The sequence below is a fragment of the Rosa chinensis genome, chromosome 2 (assembly GCF_002994745.2).
Source record: "Rosa chinensis cultivar Old Blush chromosome 2, RchiOBHm-V2, whole genome shotgun sequence".
Taxonomy (NCBI): Eukaryota; Viridiplantae; Streptophyta; class Magnoliopsida; order Rosales; family Rosaceae; genus Rosa; species Rosa chinensis.
In genome coordinates this window covers 32605061-32628401 of record NC_037089.1, presented here as the reverse complement: position 1 = coordinate 32628401, position 23341 = coordinate 32605061, and the positions used below count along the sequence as shown (strand labels likewise).

Below are 23341 nucleotides of genomic sequence, written 5' to 3'. Positions count from 1 at the left end.
TATTGTCTGAGATCAACCGGCCGGATACATATGTGCTTTGCAATGGAGAGATTATAGAAGGCATTATTTTTTTCAACCTATTTGCCATTACCTTGGAGCTGATTATGTATAGAACATTGCATAAGGCGATTGGTCGAAAATGATTAGCTTCTTATGCATCCGGGATTTTGGGAATGAGACATAAGTGAGTGAAGTTTGCAGAATACTCCAACTCACCCGACTCTAAAAACGTGTTCACTCCCAAACACACATCTGCAAAATGTATCATTTTACTTTTAGAAATGTTAATTTTAGACATAATTTATAGAGATTTAACTGTATCACTTTACTTTTAAAATATTACTTTTAAAGTTTAAAAATATAATTAATTTTACTTATTAAAAATGTCACTAAATCAATTGTCTAAGGATCAAGTTTTTCTTCGAACATTGACTAGCATATAAGTGTCCTTGGGTTATGTGCACAGTATCTTGTTTAAAATGATATTTTCATTAAAAAAAAAAAAGGACTAGATTGTGCTTAGTCTTTTATATTTTTGGAGTTTTATCAGTTCAGTCATTGTTTTTCTAATTTCATTAAAACGCTCACTGCACTCTCAATTCTCCCTCACTATGTATACTCTGTCAAGTCTTCATTCAATTTATTTTAGGGTTCTTGACCAAAAACACCAAAATCAGCTAAAATTGTTCCACTTATCCCAGCAACAAATTTTTATTCTTACTAACTCAATTTGAAGCAAAATGACAATTTTGTCCTTAATCAAATTAATATGACAATTTTGTCCTTAATCAAATTAATAAACCCGCGATATCTCTCCTTCACATCGCGCTCTCTCCCCTCTCTTATCCCTCTCCGATTTCAGATCCCTCTCTCTCTCTCCCCTAGGAATTCACTGTCGGAATTCTCTTTCAAATTTGCCTCCGGTCACACACGTAAGTCTCTCTCTCTCTCTCTCTCTCTCTCTCTCTCTCTCTCTCTCTCTCTCTCTCTCTCTCTCTCTCTCTCTCTCTCTCTCTCTCTCTCTCTCTCTCTCTCTCTCTCCCTTATTTTGGTTACGCCTCTGTTCAATTTGCTGGAAAAGCTCCGGTGACGGTTGCTTGCTCGGGTGCCATGGTACGACAACGAGTGGGATTAGAGCTCCTGTTTGATCAACTTGATTATGCACATCGCCAAAGGTCAGATATTAGTTGAATTATTTATTATTCAACTTGAATAATGCAATACCGTATATGTTGATGATCTTAATTAAAGGATGGGCAGTGAACTATTCTGATATGAAAGAAGATCAATGATTATTGGCTTGACCTCAATGCACGAATTTGAAATCATTTCGATCTATAAATAGTTGTTCCAATTAATATTCATTTTGATATATTAAGTAGAGACATGCTGCAGTATAAATGAGATTTCACGAGTTGGAAAGGTAATGGTGATTACTGAGGCCGGACTTCCATGTCCTTCCTCTTTCTTTTATTTATTTTTGGTAAAATGAGGGCAGCAGGAAAGAAAAAAGTGAAAAAAATATTTAGTGAATTTCTAGCTTTTTCCCCCCTTTTTTTGGTAAAATGGGGCAGAAGGGCCAGAATGGAAGAAAAAATGAAGGAAAAAAAACGGTTTTATTGGGCCAAAAGAAGTGTGTTAAGGGTCTATTGGGGGGCAATAGATGTCTATTATGGGGCAATAAACGTTTTGAATTGATGTAATATTCTTATTTTTTTTCTTTAATCAAAGTTTTATTTGTCTAAATCTAGGAAGATTAGTTCTTATTCCAGCGACTGAAAGTCCTATGGGGCAATAGACGTTTTGAGTTGATGTAATATTCTCATTTTTTTCTTTAATCAAAGTTTTATTTGTCTAAATCTAGGAAGATTAGTTCTTATTCTAGTGACTGAAAGTCCTATGGGGGGGCAATAGACGTCTATTGGGGGGCAATACATGGTTGATAGTCGTCTATTAGGGGCAATAGACAAAAAGTTCTATTGGGGGGCAATACATGGTTGTTAGACGTCCATTGAGGGGCAATAGACCTCTATTGCCCCTTTATTGGTGGGCAATAGATGTCTATTGGGGTAATAAACATTTCCGGTGAGGTTTTCTGAAAGGTCCGATGGGCGGCGGCCGGTGACCGGAATCAGGCGACCGGTGACCTGATTCCGGCAGCAGGTGACCGGATTCCAGCGGCCTGTGACGGACTCCGGCGAAGTCTTCTATGGTTTCTCTCTCTCTCTAAGTAACAAAGGGGTAAGGGGTAAAATGGTATTAAAAAAAAAACTTAATGAGGTATTAGGGAATACTCTCCTAGAGTGTATTGGGTAAGAGGGAATTAAAAAAACTTAATGGGGTAAGTGGGAAAAAAATCCCTAGAAATGGGGTAAATGGATAAAACCTTTATTTTATGTACGTGAGACAATCCTTTTATTTTAATTAATTTAATTATCATGCCAACAATTTAAATTAACGTGTCACTGTGTTGTAGGCCTCATCATGGGCCGGGCTAGGGCCAGCCCTACCCTAAATTTTAGGGCTTAGGGTAGAGTCGGGTCGGGCTTTGACCAAGTCAATAAAACTTAGGGCCGGGTTGAGGCTTCAATACGTAAGCCCTTACTCGCCCTTAAGGCCCATTTCGCAAGGGTCGAAAGGGTCAGGCCGGACTAGCCCTTTTTGAATAGGGCCGGGCCGGGCCTTTGTTTAACTCACATAAAACACATTTTTGCTAACTACACAAACTCAAATTGAAAAAAAAAAATATATATATATATATATATATATATATATATATATATATGAAAGTATGAAACTAAATACTTGAGATTTGAGAACCTGATTTAATTACAAATATCTACAAATCTCACATAAAACTAACTCACATTCATTTCCAGCTTGCTTAACAGTAATGAAGCCCAGCATGTTTAACATATGGACAGTGTCCCCCTTCCTAGAATCCAGTTTCTCAAATACTTGAGATTTGAGAACCTGATTTAATTACAAATATCTATAAATCTCACATAAACTAACTCACATTCATTTCCAGCTTGCTTAACAGTAATGAAGCCCAGCATGTTTAACATATGGACGGTGTCCCCCTTCCTAGAATCCAGTTTCTCTTCATCATCTAACAACATCCCCACCCCCACAATCTCTCTGTCTATCTATGATTCTATGTTTGACACACAAAACTTGATCATTCCAGATTAAAGCCAAATTAATCAACCCCGTCCATCATATATCGTTCTATTTATTGGTTAACAGATAGGGCCACATATTAAGATAACCAATCAATAACACATGCAGCAATTGCACATTCTTAAGCAAATTGATAGGACTGTTCCATTTACCCAACAAACCAGAAACAAAAGGCAGTCATGGTAAACATAACAATAACATAATGCTCTCAAATAGATCATCTAGGCAGCCAAATATATTTTCAATCTTCACTGCACCATGAAACAAGAACACTGAAGGCAGAGTCAAGCTAACTCTAATAGGTTTGAAATCTTAATCTGCATAGGACGACCCTATAACCTTATTACTCTGTACTAAGTAACAAAGATAACCTTTTCCCTCAGTTAAGAAACAATTCAACAGGAAATATAAATGGGATGATTTACCCATGTCAAGAACAACTTTTTTGTCCCAGGGTGAAATTAAACCAAGACAAACATATAAAGCATCCAAGGACCTCCACATTACAGGCAACAATAACCAATGGCAGCCAAGAAAGCACTAATCTTGGACACCCAATTCAGTAATTGAACAAAGAAACACAAACAAACTACTAAACTTGCTGATTATCAAATCAATCATATCCCCAGAACAACTATTCATTCTGGAACCACACAACCACCTGTCTTGGCTGTAGCCCAAGGTTCTTGGCCAGCTGGGTCTTCCGATCCAGCTTCAGTTTATTATCTGTCTCAAAGCTCTTCTCCAGCAGATGCACATAATACATGGCTGATATCAAAAATCAGAATCAATATTCCGATTCGATCTGACTGCGAGTCAAACACCAAAAGGAAGATAAATCGAACAAAGTTCGCTCTGAGCATCTTTGATCTAGAAGAAGTGTGAGATTTCGTAAGAGAGATGGAGAGAGATCCAAACCCAGAACAAACAAAAATCGGGAACGAAGTCCTCACCTTGGGCGTTAGAGATCCAGAAGGAGGAGCTGTAATAACCCGAAAATTAGTGTCAACTATAGAACACTATATTATTAACTATATTTGAAAAATCTTCGTTATTGAGCTCAAGACTCTCATCTATGTTATTTTTGTGATGCATGTCATTTTAGTACTAATTATTGTAATTAGTTTTTTTTTACTAAAGTTCTTTACTTATTAATTGGGTAAATGTGCATATGGATGTGTATGTGAACATACATATATATATATATATGCATATATATATATATATATATATATAGCAAGTGGATTTATGCTTTCTTTCTTTTTATTTTTTTTTAATTTTATCTTATCATTTTAATCATTTAACCTAAATAGTAATTAGTCACTCACCTTATAATAATTTGCCACTTACTTATTTTATGCTTAATCCTAGCCTATTTAAGCATATGATCTGATCATACTTCTTACAAGCTTGAAGATCAAATGCAAAATTGATCAAACACTCCCTTAGTTGTAGAGAAAACTCAAGATTCCCACACAAATCCTTCATCCTTTTTCTCTTTAGAAGCTCCCTTTGTTTTTCTTAAAGAAGTCCAAGCTTGAATTCAAGACCAAAATCTTCACCTCACCCCTGAGTTTCTTAAGTAAGTACATGAATACATTTTTATGTTCTTTTGTCTTTAAGATTTATCAAACTACATAATCAATGATAAGATGGAAAAGGATCTGCTTTACTGCAAACCAGTATTTTCGTATATAACAAAAATCTGTTTTGTCAAAACTAATTACAGTATTAAATTCCTCATCAAAAGTTCTTCAAGTTAGGCTTTTGAATCACTAAAAAAGGTTCAGAAATGAAGAAGTTATGGCTAATCAAAGTTTTCAACTTTTAAACTTGCTGGAAATCTCATACAGCCATCACAACTTCAAAAATTCATATCTCCCTCATTTCTTATCCATTTTCTACAAACTTTATATCAATTTGAATCTTAGGACCTCTACTTCTGATCTGGAAAGTTTGAGAAGTAATGGTAAAATACACAGTACGTAATTACTTAGACATCAAAGGACAGTATTAAAAATATCGGTTTCTGCACTGTTATGGTTCTTCACCATTTCTGGACTATATCACTCTGATTTGGACTACATGACTTATTCCATTGGATTCCTTGTGAAAAACCCTTTGAAACGGTGTACTCATTTGACTAATTCGGACTTGTGATGGACAACATAACATATTTTGAAGTTTGATGACTCTAATCGGAGAAACATGAACATGGTTGATGAACTTCAATGGATTTGGACATAAGGACTGAAATACTAACTATAATTTAATTTTGTTAAATTATTTATAGTTACTTATTTAATGCTTGTGCTTTATTATTACCTATTTTACTTGATTTCAATTATGTATAAGCTTCTTTTTAATGTTTATACTAACTATAATTTAATTTTGTTAAATTATTTATAGTTACTTATTTAATGCTTGTGCTTTATTATTACCTATTTTACTTGATTTCAATTATGTATAAGCTTCTTTTTAATGTTTATACTAACTATAATTTAATTTTGTTAAATTATTTATAGTTACTTATTTAATGCTTGTGCTTTATTATTACCTATTTTACTTGATTTCAATTATGTATAAACTTCTTTTTAATGTTTATACGAACTATAATTTAATTTTGTTAAATTGTTTATAGTTACTTATTTAATGTTTGTGCTTTATTATTACCTATTTTACTTGATTTCAATTATGTATAAGCTTCTTTTTAATTATGTTGTTTGCTAGTGAATTTACTTATTTGTGTTATACAATTATGTTACACATGTTTTCATATGAGATTATTCCTAAGTATATGTATCTATATGTGTGTGTACATATACATATATTACGATCTATAATTTATAAAGATTGTATGTTGTGAAATTGATTATGTCTGAAAAGTACAATTGTGAAGCCGGGTGATTACAACAACCCCGTGCTTAAGTGAATTACTGGTAAAACTGTTTTGGGTGTTATGATGACGTTAAGCTGTGGGCTCTAGTCCCTTCAGATAGTGCACTATTATACTCTTAGGAAGGGTGGTACTTTGAGTATACATACTTTGGAGAGTGGCCTTGGTATGCTGCGGCTTACCCGTGCTTTGGGATTATGGCCCTAGCACGTGGATTTATGATTTGATACCAGTCAACCTGGTTTTCCCGTGCTTTGGTATTATGGACCCTAGCACGTGGATTTATGATTTGATACCAGTCAACCTGGTTTTCCCGTGTTTTGGTATTATGGACCCTAACACGTGGATCTGTGATTTGTTACCAGTTAATCTGAAAATTCACTAAAAAGAGAATTGTACTTACGTTATTTTGATCAAATATCTATCCATGATATATTTTGAATATGTGAAGGTGTTATGTGAAATTGATCAAATATCTATCCATGATATATTTTGAATATGTGAAGGTTTGAATATGTGAAGGTGTTATGTGAAATTGATCAAATATCTATCCATGATATATTTTGAATATGTGAAGGTGTTGGTAAAAAGAAAATCAAGCATGTATTGCTTTAAGGTTATTTCACATATTAATACTACAATATTTGTTGGTTTGATAAGAAGATGTGACTTTGTGATTTATTACCAAACCATTCACATGAATGAATATATTTGTATATATGTGTGTGTGTATTGTGTGTATATATATACATATTTAAGAATTCGTATGAACATATAAATGGTTCTTGGTACATTTTACTTGGTTGTTTAGTTTTGATTTCTTATAAGACACATTAATATAAGAATGTAAGTTGTGTACTTACTGGGCTTGTGTTGCTCATGATGCTACACCTTCTTGTTTTCAGGTATTGAGTAGATGCTTGGGGAAACGGGATGAACCTACTAGATAAAATAATATTTTTCTACTACTATTTCTAGTAAATACCTGTACTGATTCGAATTTTGCTTAACTTTGGTTTTGTAAATATATTACCGATATTTGTTTTCTAAAAAAAAGTACTATTCAAAAAATGTATATAATTTCTTTTACTTCTTGTTGATTTATTCAAGAAGAAAATTGTATTGTTTTGACTCACGTCACAAATTCACGAGCCATATTTCAGTACAATATTGGCCTTGGATTTGGGGGCGTGACAGGAGCCGTCAACCAAGCATCGCAGATGGAGATGACGGAGCTCGAGGTCAAAAATAACCCTATCTTTCTCGCTCAACTTCTGCCTCAGCCTCCAGATTCGCCCTAGCCGCTATCGCCATCGACGTGATCTTCCTCGTCAGATCATTGGGAATCGGAGGTGGTGGTGGTGATTTTACGGGCGGCGGAGGACTGGAGGGGTATAGGTTTGCTTTCTGAAGGAAGAGAGGGTTTCGAGAGAGAGGCGGATGTGGTCTTCGTTTTAAAGTTTTTGTCTGAAGACCTCGATTACTCGGTAGCGCTAGGTTTTGCCATATTGGAGACTTGAGTTGGACTTGGATAGTTGGTTTTTTGGAGTTGGGCTTCATACCTTTGGGCCTCAAACTGACAGACTCAATTTAAAAGACTCATTTCCTAATATGACAGATTAAAACAATTCAATACAAGTTTAATAGTTTTACTTTTATACACATAACACATGTAATAGAAAACAACAAAAATAAAATATAAATTTTAGGGCCGGACCGGGCCTAGCCCTTACGGTTTCAATCAGGCCGGGCCGTAGGGTAGGGTCGGGCTTCATTTGTATGACCCATACCCTACCCCATTTGAGAAAGGGTTGGGCCGGCCGGGCTTTGGGCCCAAGGGCCATATGATGAGGCCTACTGTGTTGTGTCGCCGTATTCATATCGGAACCGCTGCTTCCTGTATTGACGTAAAATCGTAAATAATTGAATTTTACAATTTAGTCTAGTGTCATTGTTTAAAAGAGGCCCTCAAATACAAAGCAAATTACAACGGAGGCCCAGAGCCCAGATTATAGAGAAGCAGAGCACCCCATACCAAATCCTTTCCCGTTTACACAAACCCTTCAAAACCCTAGAAATACAAAAAATCCCAAAACTCAACCCTATTCGACCAAATCGCAGCGATGGACTTCGACGAGTACGATTACCTGGAGAAGACCGTGCAGGAGAACGACGACCGTGACTCGAAGAAGAAGGCGAAGAAGGAAGCCACCGAGAAGAGCTACAGGAAGAGAGAGGTAGACGACGACGTTTCGGCCGACGAGGACAGGAAGAGCAGCAAAAGGTCCAGAGGCGGCGAGCACGAGAATGGCCGCGATAAGGAAAAGGATAGGGATCGGCACCACCGGAGCAGCGGCGGTGGTAGAGAGAGGGACAGAGACGGCGAGAGGGACCGGGATCGTGATCGCGGCGGCGAGCGAGAGAGGGAGAGAGACAGGGAGAGGAGCAGTAGGGAGAAGGAGAAGGAGAGAGAGAGGAGGGATAGGGATAAGGAGAAGGAGAAGGAGAGAGAGAAGGAGAAGGAAAAGGAAAGAGAGAGGAGGGAGAGGAGAGAGAGGGATGATAGAGAGAGAAGAGAGAAGGATGAGAAGGAGAGGTCTCGGAGGAGTGTGAGTCGGTCGGATCGGGAAGAGAAGGAGAGGTCCCGGAGGAGTGTGAGCCGGTCTGATAGGGAAGAGAAGGAGAGGTCTCGGAGGAGTAGGAGCCACACTGATCGTGATAGGGAGAGGGAAGTTAGGGAAAAGGAACGAGAAATCGAGATGAATGAGAGCAGGTAATTGTGTTAGTATGCTTTCAGTGTGGTTTATATCTTTCAATGATAGTGGTTAATGTTTCTGATATTAACTCTTAAGATGGATTGTTTTGGCGGAACTGCATGCTTTATCCCTGTACTCACTGACTCCTCAAACTTGTTTAAGCTGATATTACATCTCAGTGTAGATAAACAGGAGTAGGTAGAAATGAGTTACTGTGCATACTTGAATTTTCTTCTTTACTATAAGAGAAGAATTGAGTTGAATCCTAGTCTCATGTCTGGAAACTGAGGATAAGATTTGTTGGATTGAAAAGGATGTGAATAGGAAAACTGGAAATGCATAAGTGTTTATGGAGACGAAGAAAACTAGTTTCTGAGTTGCCACTGCAGATCTCTTCAGTTTGTATTAATTGGATTGAGCAACCATACAACAGCAGAGTTATACTTATAGGCAGCTTAGGACTCTAGACATTTGTATCCTAGAGAACCAAAGAGACTCATTGGATATTAAACATTATCTTAGGTTGTTACAACAACCAACTACTTGATAAAATTGAAATCACGAGATAAACAGAAAACTATAGAGTTAAGTAGAAAGGACATTAATTCCAACAAGATTCAGGGGATATGACTCTTTTGGTCTTTGGCCGATTATCCTTGTTTTCCTAGAAATTTATTAGCAGATCGGTCACAAAATCCCGTCTTGGTGGGAATTACTTTAAGCTATGCTTTTGTGTGGAGAACAGTAATGAAGGGAAACATGATCGTGGTTTGTATAGGAACAAACTTAGGGATAGATTATAACATTTTGATCACTCCGAGGGGCTAAGATGTAATTTACTACTTTTTTTTTTGGTAGGTTTTGCATTTCTTAGACTAATATTTTGTCATCTTCTTCCTTCAGTCTGTATATTCTAGTTGCCGCCAGTATTGAGGTTTTTTGTAAAGTACTCTCTTGATGTGAGAATTATTATGGTTAATGTGCATCTCAATATTTCAACTGAACTGTCAGTTTGGTACTTGCTATTACTTAAAACTTAAGACGAGTTACAGTTAGGAGAATGCCTATGTATATCTGGAAACTGGTTTTTTGTTTCAACCAGACATAATAGATATTTTAGGGAAAGGCATGCATCCGAATGCTTACGCCTTCACAGTTGCATGGTAGTTAACAAGGTCGGTCAAACATGATATAATAACTTCCTGTTGTTTTCTTTTGGTGCAAATGTGTATGTGCATGCCTGGCTAATAATAAAAATTGTACTTTCAGCCATTTCAATTGAAATAGTTAATATTATAACAATTGAATTTTGTCAAATATCAATGACAGGAGGTTTAAAGACAAAAAAGAAATGGTGGAGCCTGAAGCTGATCCAGAAAGGGATCAGAGAACTGTTTTTGCTTACCAGGTAGATGAGTTGCTGTATCTTTTTCTTCTGGGATTTTTTTCCTGTTGTAATTTACAATCAATGCTTAGGTACAATTCTTTATGTTATGTTATTTAGGTTCTCAAAAAGTTATAATGATACTGAGATTTGAGATTTGGAATTTAACTCGTTAAATAGATAGTTTACATTTTCAGGAAACTATTATTACTGCCTGTTATCAAACTTATATGACAAAAAGTGTTCTTTCAAATTTATAAATTTTAAAGTTGGAAGTTTATTTTTGCAGGTTTGAAATTATAACTGAGATGTTGATAATTGGTTGTTAGTTCTTGATATGTACACTTAAATAACCTAAGCTAAATTATTCCCTTTCATGTTTTCCTAATTTTTCTTTTTGTTGTTAATCTGGTGCTGACAGATGCCACTGAAGGCGACCGAGCGAGATGTTTATGAATTCTTCTCAAAGGCGGGCAAGGTTGGCTGAAATTAATTCTTTCTTTTAGATTAGTAGATACTGTTGATTATTTTAATGTATGCAACGAATTTGGTACTTTTGTTTTCACATTTTGTGACATCTGCATGCACTATGGTTACAATTGTTTCTTCATACTTGTCTCAGAATATGCAATCTTGTTTCATGAGACACTCCTTCACACATTATGATTGCATGTTATTGAGATACATTTGCTTCCTGTTGCAGTACATGATCCTCTGCCTTCAGTTACGAGTAATATAATGAGTTGTATTGTCTCAACATTCTGTATATGTGGGGTGAGTGAAAATGTATAAATGAGTTATGTCGTCATCTTGTGAACACCCCAAGTCCCCAACTAGCTGTTTCATCATGTAGTGTAAATTAAAAACCTCTGTATAAGCTACTTCTGTTCAAGCACTTTAATTTATATTTGATCTTACAGATATTTTGCATTTTGTTTTTAACTTTCAGGTGAGGGATGTACGGCTGATCATGGACAGGAATTCTAGACGATCGAAAGGTGTTGGGTATGTGTACTGTACAAAGTTATATCATAGTCATGTGTGTGTTATAATAAGTTGTTAGCATATCATCTTTCTACAATCAAGTTTAACTGTATTCTTAAATGAACTAGCAATGCGATAATGATGAGGGATGGTGGGAATACCTTGCACTCATGTTTAATCAATTCATGCTGCGCACTCAAGGTAGATGACCAAAACCTATTTTTATCCTTTCCCGCTTTCTTCCTCTTCGTGTTTCGTGCAATAAGGGCTCCGTTCTGCATCCGAGCAGACCTTATCAAATTCTTCATTAACTGTCCTCGCATTCTGTAGTGGAAAAATTGACTTCATGGGGTTTGACATAATAGGGACTTTTCTTTGAAATCTTTTGGAGGGTGGGGTTGGTGTTGGCTTGATATCCTTTGATTTATAAGTTTCAAGTCTAGTTGAGTTCTTAGTGGTCTTTTCTAGTGCTGTTGAAGGTTTTAAGATGGCAGTTTGCTGTAAATTTGTTTTGTATTGGATTTTGTCATCAATACTCATAGGCTCATTTAAAGTAAGGATGAAGATGAGTGCTTGCTTTTCCTACCTGCCCTATTTCACTGTGTATATTTGTAATTTGCTAGAGATATTTCTTCTAGCTTCTTATTTTACTATTATGAGCTAACATTTTCTTTTATATGAGTCATCAGATTCATCAAAAGAAATTCAGATTGAGCTCTCTGCCCTTGAGTTTTTGTTTCCATACGTCTCTTTGATATATGCTTTGTAAGTTTTGATTGAAATACTTATAGTATCATATGGTCCATTAAACTCACTGTAAGAGCCTATCAATGCTTCAGGTATATTGAATTTTACGATGCAATGCATGTGCCGATGGCTATAGCTCTCTCTGGTCAGCTACTTCTTGGACAACCTGTAATGGTGAAACCTTCAGAGGCAGAAAAGAATCTTGTTCAATCTACTGCTACTGGTGGTACCACAGGCGTAGTAGGACCATATGGTGCAGTTGACAGGAAACTTTATGTAGGGAACTTGCATTTTAACATGACTGAGACTCATCTTAGAGAGGTATTGCAACTCCATCTTGGTAATTGCTGTATGTATACACATGATGTATGTATTTTCACTGAAAAGAATATGAGAAATAACGAGCGAAAGCAAGGGAAGAATAAATTATAACCTTCATTAGAGGAAGATTTATTGTGTACACCTTGATTAAGAATCCGGGAAGTACATAGTTTTTGAGGCACAGGAAATATATACAGTGAGTCCCCTTTTTGCAGTTATAATCCGACAAGAAAAGAATTACAATAAATTACTTTTGGGCCTCTTGCAATAGCGAAGTGGTATTCATTGGATTATTAAACAGTATTTAGTATAAAATTACAATAGTTTTCCATATAACATAATCCACATATATAAAATTAAAATAATTGGTTCTCTCGGGCCCCCTGCCAGGGCTGTATTTTGTTAAATGAGATAACTAAGGGTTTTGAAATTAACAAATGTTGCTGTATGTTATAATACAAATATAGAAGGAATGGATGACAGAAATATTTTTGTTGGTTTTCAATTCTATAAGATTGTAGTATCTTCTCATGACATCCATATTTACTATTTGTTCTCAGATTTTTGAACCATTTGGTCCAGTGGAGCTTGTGCAACTTCCCCTTGATATTGAGACATCACAGTGCAAGGGCTTTGGCTTTGTTCAAGTCAGTGATTACCTTTCATTGATTGTTTAGAAAACTTTATGTTGGCTGGAACTTATCTGTTTTTTATGTTTATAGTTTGCTCATCTGGAACATGCAAAGGCAGCTCAAAGTTTGAATGGGAAGTTGGACATTGCTGGTCGAACTATCAAGGTAGGCAGTTATTTCTTGTAATCAAATTTGGATACCAAGTGTTCTGAGATGCATGATTTTTAGATGGTTGATTGTTGTTAGTTATCTTTGGTAGTCCTTTAGGCTATTTGTCATTGAGCACATGCTAAAACTTATTTGACACACTGTGTAGGTTTCATCCGTTACAGATCATGTTGGCTCACAAGAGACTGGTGCAAAATCAGCAGATTTTGATGATGATGATGGGGGTGGTTTGGTGAGTCTGAATAGTTTAATTTTGTGCGTATGCAATTGGTACTTCTCATAAATCCAAAGTTCTTAGTATCAATGTTAACGGAATATCTGGGGTTTGAAAGTAAACATTGACTATATCAAGAGTTCTGTAAATAAAAAATTAGCAAAATTTTGATCAAATGTGCTGATTTAGAATTTTCAGGAAACTCTCTAATATTGATACTTACAAAAGGAAAATATTGCCAGTAGAATCTCTAGGATATTATTTGTTTACGGTGGACCCTTTGTAGCTGATTACTTGGTTTCATCATATTTTTGGATGCTCCCCCCATAAAGAGAGTGGAACTTATGACAACAAGGGGTGTATAAAAGGCCTTTGTCATTTCACTGGACAATTTATGTTCCATGCTTCTTCTCCTTTGCACATTTAATTAACTATTACTATAGATAGATGCAACTGTGGAAAGATAGAGTGCCTTGAATACTAAATTTCTACTGTGTGCTTGCATCTTCTTTATTTTAAACGTGTGTAGGATCTACTCCAGTTTCTGCAAAGTGTCTTCCTCTCATGTTTTTGACTTTTTTGTTTGCAGTCTTTAAATGCTCAATCTAGAGCATTGCTAATGCAAAAGCTGGACCGCACAGGAACTGCCACAAGGTTTGTATTCATATGTACTCACTATGTTCAGATAATAAAATATATAATATATATTACGCATTTCTTAACTTTTTTTTTTTTTGGGAGGCAGTATTGCAGGTTCTCTCGGAGTACCTGGGCTAAATGGGTCAGCACCTAATCAACGAGCTGTTAATTTGCCGATGAATGGTCAAGCCACCCTTTCTGCACCATTTCTTCCAGCAAAAGTGCCTGCAGTAGCAGAACCTATTGGAAACCCCAGTGAATGTCTATTATTGAAGGATATGTTTGATCCAGCCACGGAGGTTGGTGTTCCTAGAAGCTAATTGTTTCTTTCGCTTTTAAAAAGTTTGTAATCTGATGATGTAGAATAAATTGCAGACGGAGCCAGATTTTGATGTAGACATAAAAGACGACGTCGAAGATGAATGTTCAAAATATGGTCGCGTGAAGCACATTTATGTGGAGAAGTAAGTATATGGATAGACACGTTGAATATGCTGTTTCTGTTGGTATTGCTATTTATATAGAATGGTTATGAATATTTTTCAAATTTAGGGATGGGATGGGATTATTGTTTTGCTTCACATTCTCCTTTCTGAAGATCATGTGTACTACCTAAAAGTGTCGGCAATGGATGAAATGATAGAAGTTTCTAATGTCTCTTCTAGATGTTTCATTTGAGGTTCATGATCTTTGTATTCAGTCTTGTATTAGTTTTTATTAGGCATTCTCGGTTAGTCATTAATATAGACTTGGTAGGTCCCTAGAAATCATTAGGTGAGGGTCATTTAATGTTGGGTCTATATAAGACCCAATATATATTGATTGAAATTAGTGAATGAGATTGCGTATTGCAAACAGTTTATCTTGGGTGATTTCTGAGAATTATTGATGTGATTCCAGATTTCCCCCTATTCTCTTAAACACAACACCCCTCCACCCGACACATTACAAACCTAAGCTTCACCTCGTAAGACCTTAAACACAGTACCCCTTAGGTTTTTCTCCTCGTTCCTTATTATATTACGTAGGTGGAGTAGAATTGCCATTCTCTAATTTCCTATATGTTGAATCAGTACAATGCATCTAAAATAGTGAAGGAATAAAGGTCTTGCCCCATTGCTATGCATTTTCTAAGGTTTATGTTGTGGAAAACTGCCTGTGGTACATAAGCTGTTGTGTGCATGGATGCCATTTCCCTTTTTAATTGTGTTTTTTTAAAATAAAAAAAAATCTTGGATACAGAAACAGTGCTGGATTTGTGTATTTGCGGTTTGAAACTGTGGAAGCAGCAGCTGCAGCTCAACGTGCAATGCATCTGAGATGGTTTGCAGGCAGGCAGATTTCAGCCCTTTTCATGGTAATATTCTTATATTCCTTCTCTTTTTTCACTTAAAAGAGATTGTTCCATTTCTGATTTTAAATTTTGGTCTAAAAAGTAGATGTACCAAATCTTTATGATATATGACCTGGAGTGGTAGTATATCATAATCCAGAGAGGTTTAGGTTTGCCAAAGTTGCATTGACTAAAACATCCTCAAGTACATTACTGTAACAGTGTAAAACTGTTCTCAAGTACATTTGGTAATATATCATAATCTAGAGAGGAGGTTTGCCAAAATTGCATTGACTAAAACATCCTCAAGTACATTACTGTAACTGGTAAAACTGTTATTAATTTTTCTTTCTTGGTTTGAGAACATGTAACCAGCTCATGAGAGAAACTTCTAGTATCATAGTTTTTGTTTTTAGATGAGCGCTAGGTTCAAGATGACATGATAGGTTTTAAGCAGCTTGGCTTTATGCCCCAATGTTCAATGTTAAACTTAATTTTAAGGAAATATTTGCTGTTTGACTTGTAAGTAATTCATTCTGACGTTAAGTAAGGTGCATATGTGCAGTAGATGTTCGCATCATGGGAATGACGTATTTTTATAGATGTATCTCAGTTCTCAACTGATTCTTTTTGTTTGCAGCAACCTCAAGTTTACGAGGCCAAGTTTGGAGTGTGAGCCATGACTACACGCAGGAGGGGAAGTGTATTGGGTGTGTTTCCTTAGTTGAAGGGTAGCTAATCTAGCTATTTGTTTTTAGGTTATTTGATTCCTAGTTTGATTCATACATGTTGATTACATCAAATGGCATGGGACTCGGTAGGAAATGTGTACTTCTGTACTCCAACCTTTTGTTTTCTTTTAATGTCAAGAGTTCAATTTTCCCGGATATACCCGCATTTGCTTCATTATAATCTATAAACCTGCCAATGATATTTGTAAAACGTGTTAAATTAAATCGGCCAGTTACTACAATGGTTAGACGCATTGTTCTCATATTCTAAAATACAGAAGCTTGTGGTTGATAGTAGTCTTATTCTTATTCATCACGTATATTTTACTCATCTCACCTGAGAAATAGTACTTATTCCTTACCATTAGTGTTGGAAGTGTTTTTGGCATCTGGATCAAGTGGCAATGGAAGACGCAGAGGACAAGATTCACAGAGTTTCATTTCATACACTAGCATCAGGTGGACTGCAAGAGTCATTTTGCCTTGAGCGTCGCATCCGGTCTTCCACACGCGTTGTACTCCCAAATTTATCACATTTGGTTCATCCCCTCCAAATTAGTTTTAAGGAGTGCTCTAGATTTAACCATAATTTTGCAGTCACGCATGTAGTGATGGAGCGTTGGGTTTAAGGGTTGAATGCTCTCCAATATAACAAAAAAAGGAGTGAAAATGAAATTCATGTTCGTATACTAGTTAAATTCTTGGCAGTGCTAATTCCCTCAAGCTAAGCAAGTTGGCACGACCGACAAGATAAGGGACACGTTCCAAGAAAGACGTGGCATTACCCACAACCAACTTAGAGGGTGCCGATCATGATCCATCAATGAGCCATTGCGTAGGACCTACCTGAGTTCACCGAGTCCACTCCCTGAACTTGCTATCAATCACCTAACCAACTGCTCACACCGATCCTACCAGCGACAAGCTGTGAAGCATAAGATGTTAAAGAACACTGGACACATCCAAGTCACATCTGAGCCGTTGGAAGAAATATTTCCACACGCGCCGTCAAGTTAGAGAGGGTATACAGTGCACCGATGACGTGCCCTTGCATCCACAGTAATGGACGGCTAGATAACATCAAGTATATTTTTTATTATTAAAAAAAAATTGTCTATAAATATCAAATACTAAAATTTACTAGATCTGTTGGTTTACTTGTACTGTTAGAGTGTTGGTACATAAAAGAATTTTCCCTCAAGTTAAGCATGTATAAATATATGCCCCCTTTTATCAGCAGTTGGGTAACGTGGTCCGAATTGGTTGTGGGCTTGGATAATGTCTCGCCCAAACAGCCCAAAAGAGGCCCAATAGGGCAATGAAGCTAGGTTAGGAAAAGGTTTGACAAGTGTTGGGCTGGGACCCAAAGAATGCGAGCAAATAGGAGTGAGCGGTCTCGGCGGCTAGAAGAGCGCGACCACCAGAAAAGCCCTAATCGAAATAAAAAAGAAAAAATAAAAAAAAATTAATTTTATTTTGGCCAGCCATTTTCCTCGGCTCGTTTATCTTGCTTGGCCATTCATATAAAAACAGGTTCCAAAACCGCAAAAACACTTTAGGGCGTAATTTCAAATCTGAAGCAAAAGGCTTTTGAAGAAAAAGAAGAAGAAGAAGAAGACCACCGAGAGAGCCAAAACCACATATAGTCAGTCAGGCCACAGTTTCAGACTCTCTCTCTCTCTCTCTCTCCCAACTCAACGGTAACTCCTCCAAACCCTAATTTCGTTTCTGTTTGGTATGATTAGGGCTGTGACTACTGACTAGAGTTTTGGTTTGGTTGCAGAGATGGATAGGTACCAGAGGGTGGAGAAGCCCAAGGCAGAGGCCACGCCTATAAATGAGAATGAGATTCGCATCACCGCTCAAGGTAGAATGAGGAACTATATTACTTACGCCACCACTCTCCTTCAGGTCCCTCCCTCCCTCTTTTTTCATTTTTATTTTCTTTTCTTTTTCGCTTAAAAGGCGCTTTTCTTTGTTTGCTTAGTTACGTTGCACTTCCAGCCTTAGTTTTTGCTTTGTATATTCAACTTGTTTTTACATGTTTCGATTAGGTTATATGTTTTCGTGGTTTGGGGTTAGTGGAGAAGGAATGATTTGATATATGCAGAATGACATAGAATCTGTTAATATTTGGAGGTTCGAGTGTAATATAGTTGGATTTGTGATGCATTTGGTACAGAGCTTATAGGGTTTGTTTAACGCACAGAAGGAATTAATGGAAGTCAATTTTTCCCGGTTTGGCGAGTGTACTTATCAATTTTCAAATCTTGGATGGTATGGGAGAATACGGTAAATTGATCCTGTTATTAATCCAGCACATACCAAAATGGATTGTGTTTACTAAAAAGTCATAAACTGCAACTCTGTTTGCATATAAACTACTACTTATTTCAACTTGACGTTTTCAATTTCTGCATTGGGTTATGTTTGAGTTTTTATTTGATTGCAAACTCCCCAAGGTAACTCCATATTGATGACCTACTTTTTTAATTGTGACTTCAATTCACTGCCTTTTGTTTTCCATTGATCGTGAGTGCGCTTTGCTTATTGATTGTTACAAGTATATGTTACCTGGTCCCTCTTTTGCTCTATCTTACTAGCGCATGTATCTCTGCAGGACAAAGGGTCTAGTGAAATTGTCCTCAAGGCAATGGGCAGAGCTATCAATAAAACTGTGATGATTGCTGAACTGATCAAGGTGAGATAACTTCTTACCTTTATGTGTGAATTTATGTTCATGCACTTCAAGTGAGCATGAGCATTTCCATATATTTTTTTGTTGACCAAGGCTTTCTGCTTCCAGAGAAGGATTGTTGGCCTCCATCAGAATACTTCTATTGGATCAACTGATATAACTGACGTGTGGGAGCCCCTGGAAGAAGGCCTGCTTCCGTATGACACCGTATACTCTTCTATGATATTAAGTGTGTGCAGATGTGAAATTCTTTTCACTTGATGTTGGTATTGATGCTTGTATTTTCTGCTGCAGTCTAGAGACTACTCGGCATGTTTCAATGATCACGATTACTTTGTCAAAGACAGAGCTGAAGACAACCTCTACAGGGTAAGTCATTAGGAATGTGATGACTGTTTGGATTCTGTGTATTCGGATGTGTACATTTGTACTGTATCATGGAGGTTCAATTCAAATGAGCATTATGATGTTGATTCACTGTGTAACGTCACATGTTTGGCTGTGACCTTACCAGGTGAATCAACATTGGACTTTCCATTTAGTAATTATAAATCTGGCAATAATAAAGTAATATATCAGATTCTGATTATGTAATTTGATTCAAGACTCAGTTTTTTTATTTAAACTTACGATGAATATTTCAAGTCTTTTTTTAAGTTAATCAATGTTCATGTTCCATTGATAGAAAACATTTTTTGATACTTCTTAGTTACCTGTCCATAAGTGCATGATGTTTCATAAGCACATCCAGTGTTGTAATGAAATTTGGAAACATGATAGTATTTAATACTTAATGGACAGCATTAACAATTTGAGATGCAACTAATTTTGGTATAGATAAAAACTATTGCTTTCAACTTGTGATCAATTATTGCTGCGTGTTACGAACTTGATTGAATAGTTTTTTAAATTAGTAACATTTCTGGATGCACATCAAATAGTAGATGTAGGCTGCCCCTTCGTTTATACTTTTAACAGGTGCTACAAAAAGAAGTGTGGAGTTTTTAACTTTTTGTAATTGAATTATGCATGGGGTAGAATGATATCAGCGTTGGTGCCTAAAGGTGCATAAAAATATTATTTGCAGTATAGAATGAATGAAACCTAAAGGTCTTTTCTGTGTATATAAACTCATGGTGATCTGAATTGGTATCTGTGATGATATTTTGAAACTGTAATCTTATCTTTGATTTTGTCTGTATGGATATAGTGAAATCTGCATACAAAAGTAACCCATGTGTGATTAAGCTATATTCTTGAAACTTCATATGTGCTTAGAGCGTTTCTAATTTTCTTTATTTGCTTATCTACAGCTACCAACCCCCTATTCCGGCTGATCAAGTGAAACCATTGAATGATTTTGAGGATGATGGAGGTGATTTGATGATATTTTGGTTTATGTATACTTGTTTACACAGGCCTTGACTTTTATTATATAAACTCTTCAACTTATTTTCATTTACCTTTATGTGTAAATCAGAGGGTTCACCTAGATTCCGAGGCAGGGGACGTGGTGGCCGAGGAAGAAGCAGGGGTAGAGGTACTGCTCTAAAATGATTACTTAATGATTTTATTTTTTTCCATAGATTATTTGAGCTGTTCAAAAATTGGATGTACAGAACTTCAGATTTTGGACCTCATCAAATTTGATTTAAATTATGCATAGATTTTCATTCCTTGATCAAAGCAGCTGATATTTATTGGATTCTGTTCTTTTCAAGTTAATTTATTTAAAAGCATGGATTCGTATCTCATATGCTTTTGGAATGGAGACAAAAACTCCTTTTCAAATAATCACTTGCCACTTTTCAGGATCCGTCAACTTCTCTCTTAGAGTTGCAAAAGTTACCAACTCGGTTTTCCTCTGATTCATGTTATTGTATGCACAGGGAGCTACAATGGAGTTGTTGATTATAATGGAGATGGTTGGGATGGTGGGCGTGGCTATGGTGGCAGAGGTAGGGGCCGTGCGAGAGGTGGTTCTTTTAGGGGTCGAGGACGAGGTTATGGTCAGCAAGGTGGATACTATGATTATGCTGAAGGTGCACCTATCCAAGGTCGCGGTAAGCTCTTGGAGTAGTGATTTCTCTGCTTTATATGTTTGGTCAAGTTCATTACGATTCATGTTAACTTCAACTCTTAACGACTTCATTAGATTTCTGGCAAGCATCCAATTTATAAACAGTATTATTGCCTGATGTAACACTATGCATTTAGCTGTTGATGAGAAAGTCTTTATAGACGAAAGCCACAAAGGAATAGTTTAGAAGTCTCTTTTCCTTGTGCCGACATCGAGTCCCTGGGATACTTGCTAAGTAATTAGTTAAGCTGATGGTACTGTATTTTGTTTGAAGGGCTCACAGGGCGCGGCCGAGGAAGGGGAAGGGGCCGTGGGCGTGGTCGTAGTACTCGACTGGATGGCCAAGCACCAGCTGCTTGAGCAGATGGTTGCCCAAGTACAAGATATGTGTGGACTTGAAAAAAAATGCTATGTGGGATGCCTGCTCTGCTTATGTCTTCGTGAAGTTTGCTGATATCTATGGGCCCTGTCTTTCCTTTCAAGTTTTCTAAGTGTTGCAACCATGATGCTTGAAATTTTGTTTGTAGGTCATGAGGTTAGGAATACTTTTGTAGTTCTTGCTAATCGAGTTTTTTATACACCTTACAAAGGTTTGTAAAATGTTTCTCTTTTCTTTTTATAGAAATAATAGAGCAGTACATTCTTTTATTCGTAATGCAATATGCTAACTGTTAACATAGCACATGTTGAATTCTTGTGTTCTTCATGCTAATTCAAACAGAGCATCAGTTTAATGTTTGGTGAAAATATTGGGAGTATTTGATATTATTAGCAAATGTTAATTTTAGTTTTTATACAACAGTTACAGTCTTAAAGAACTCCAAGGTAAATTACATTTCAGAGAAAAAAGTAAGAAGAAAGCGCTGCTAGGGTTTCCTCCAAGTTAAATTACATCTTTCTCCTTCGCTGATAGATGGTCGAGAAGCGGAAATTGACGTTTGTTGGTGGTGGAGCAACATTCTTGCAAAATCACTCTGCCAAATGCGAGCTCGATGTTCGAGCTTTCATGGGCACCAGCTCCTTTGTCTGGAATGTGAAGAACAAATTATCGGTGCGTGAGCAGGGAGAGAGATTTGTGTTGAAGTTTATGGTGGAGAAGTAGCGCGATCAGATTGTGAATGGTGGCCCTTGGTTTTACGGTCGCTCTCTGCTTGTCCTAACCTCCTTCGATGGGCTGGAGGAGCCAGCAAGGATTCTGATCTCTCCCAGTTTGGGTTGAGGTTTGGGGCTTTTACCAAAATTGATGACGGAGGAGGCTGTGTATATTGTTGGCTAAATGGTGGGGGAGGTTCTATTTCTTGACAAGACCGAGATCTGAAGTTCTGGCTAGAGTTTGTATTCGGCATGACATTGATGCGCCGGTGAGATGGCCTTTCCCGGCAATGGAATTCGAGTTTGCTCCGGGGATCTCTGCTAACCTTCAGTTCAAGTATGAACGCTACGTGTGATTTGTTTAGCACTATGTTGGTGGCTGCGGAGGACCTCCAGAAGTGAGAGAGGCTGGAGCTGTGGCGGCACATTGCAAACCCTAACCCCAGATCTAGTGATCTACTAGGGTTTTGGGTAATATTGGGCCAATTGCTATTAGCGGGAGCGGTGGAACATTATTGTTGTCTGAAGGTGCAGGTGGTGGCTCTCCGGCGATGTCGGTGAGGTTGATCTTCCCATCCCCGAGGGTGAACCCATATAAAACGTCAGTGTTGTTCTTGGTGCTGGGCTCAACTGCCCAACTTTTGGCCCATCAAGCTGCAGCACAGTTTGGAGCAGCTAACCCTCTGATGCAAGCCGCCATGCTAAGGCGAATGAGAATGCTATGAACTGTTGACATGTTCAAAGCGGTCCAACCAAGTAGTGCCTTTTCAATATGTTTAGTTGGACTTTGAACCCTCTTTCGCTCTTGCTTCACAGGTTGGAGGCATTGCCTTTTCACCGGCTAAGAAGCGCCAGCTGGGGTAGCAAGAACAAGCCTGCAGTGGTGGGGGTAGTTGCTATGGTGAAAGATGGTAAGCTTCCTAAGAAGACTAGGAAGAGAAAGCTGAAGTTTCCGCCTTAGGCTTCAGGGCAGTTGGAAGTTGCTTCTAGGGAAGTCCCCTTTGAGTAGGGAGGTCCCAAAAGCGTTACGAATAAATTGGGTCAGGAACTTGACCTTGTATTGTTCTCTTCCAGATAGTGTTATGTGTTCTTGGTTACTTCATATTCAGTTGCTATCAAATGCATCTTTAAGTAGGGTTCTAGCTTCTAGGGCTCTTAGCAATAGCTCATTTCTGACCGGTCCTTCAAAGGGCGTAATGTTTGCCTCTCACTACTTTTAAAGGATTGGCACACAAATTTGATTTAAAAAAAAAAAAAAAAAATCTCTAAGTTGAAAGGAAAATGATTCATTATGCGTCTAAACCCTAAATCCTTCTATAATGTCATCAAAAAAAATAAAAAATCCTTCTATAATGCAGGTGTCTAGCTTCATTAGATTATACCGTTTAGTTTTGAACTACAAATTTTTTTTCTTTGGAATAAATTATCTAGATTTGTCATTTATTTCAAACCAAAATGGTTATTACATACCATTACGCTGTCA

The 23341-nt window shown here is 37.1% G+C and overlaps 2 protein-coding genes across 6 annotated transcripts; both read left to right on the top strand.

Annotated features, from left to right (window-relative positions):
- Window positions 1–938: 938 nt before the first annotated feature.
- Window positions 939–21426, top strand: LOC112189294 (ribonuclease P protein subunit p25-like protein). Of its 5 annotated transcripts, XM_040515636.1 has the most exons (10): window positions 939–954; window positions 17657–17688; window positions 17772–17899; window positions 18609–18689; window positions 18795–18883; window positions 18981–19055; window positions 20000–20061; window positions 20167–20226; window positions 20576–20749; window positions 21041–21426. In XM_040515636.1, exons 3-10 carry the CDS (start codon window positions 17774–17776, stop codon window positions 21124–21126), a joined length of 753 nt encoding a protein of 250 aa, XP_040371570.1. In that variant the 5' UTR covers window positions 939–954; window positions 17657–17688; window positions 17772–17773; the 3' UTR covers window positions 21127–21426. The 5 variants fall into 5 exon arrangements, with proteins under 5 accessions (XP_040371570.1, XP_024184366.1, XP_024184364.1 ...); XM_024328598.2 differs by lacking the exon at window positions 939–954 and having other exon boundaries at window positions 17516–17688; window positions 20576–20743; window positions 21050–21426; XM_024328596.2 differs by lacking the exon at window positions 939–954 and having other exon boundaries at window positions 17516–17688; window positions 20576–20743.
- Window positions 8073–16146, top strand: LOC112186803 (RNA-binding protein 39). Its single transcript, XM_024325324.2, has 13 exons — window positions 8073–8852; window positions 10165–10243; window positions 10641–10697; window positions 11169–11224; window positions 12043–12271; window positions 12832–12918; window positions 12994–13068; window positions 13220–13303; window positions 13875–13939; window positions 14031–14223; window positions 14300–14388; window positions 15167–15281; window positions 15898–16146. The coding sequence occupies exons 1-13, from the start codon at window positions 8203–8205 to the stop codon at window positions 15931–15933; spliced, it is 1815 nt and encodes a 604-aa protein (XP_024181092.1). The 5' UTR covers window positions 8073–8202; the 3' UTR covers window positions 15934–16146.
- Window positions 21427–23341: the final 1915 nt, after the last annotated feature.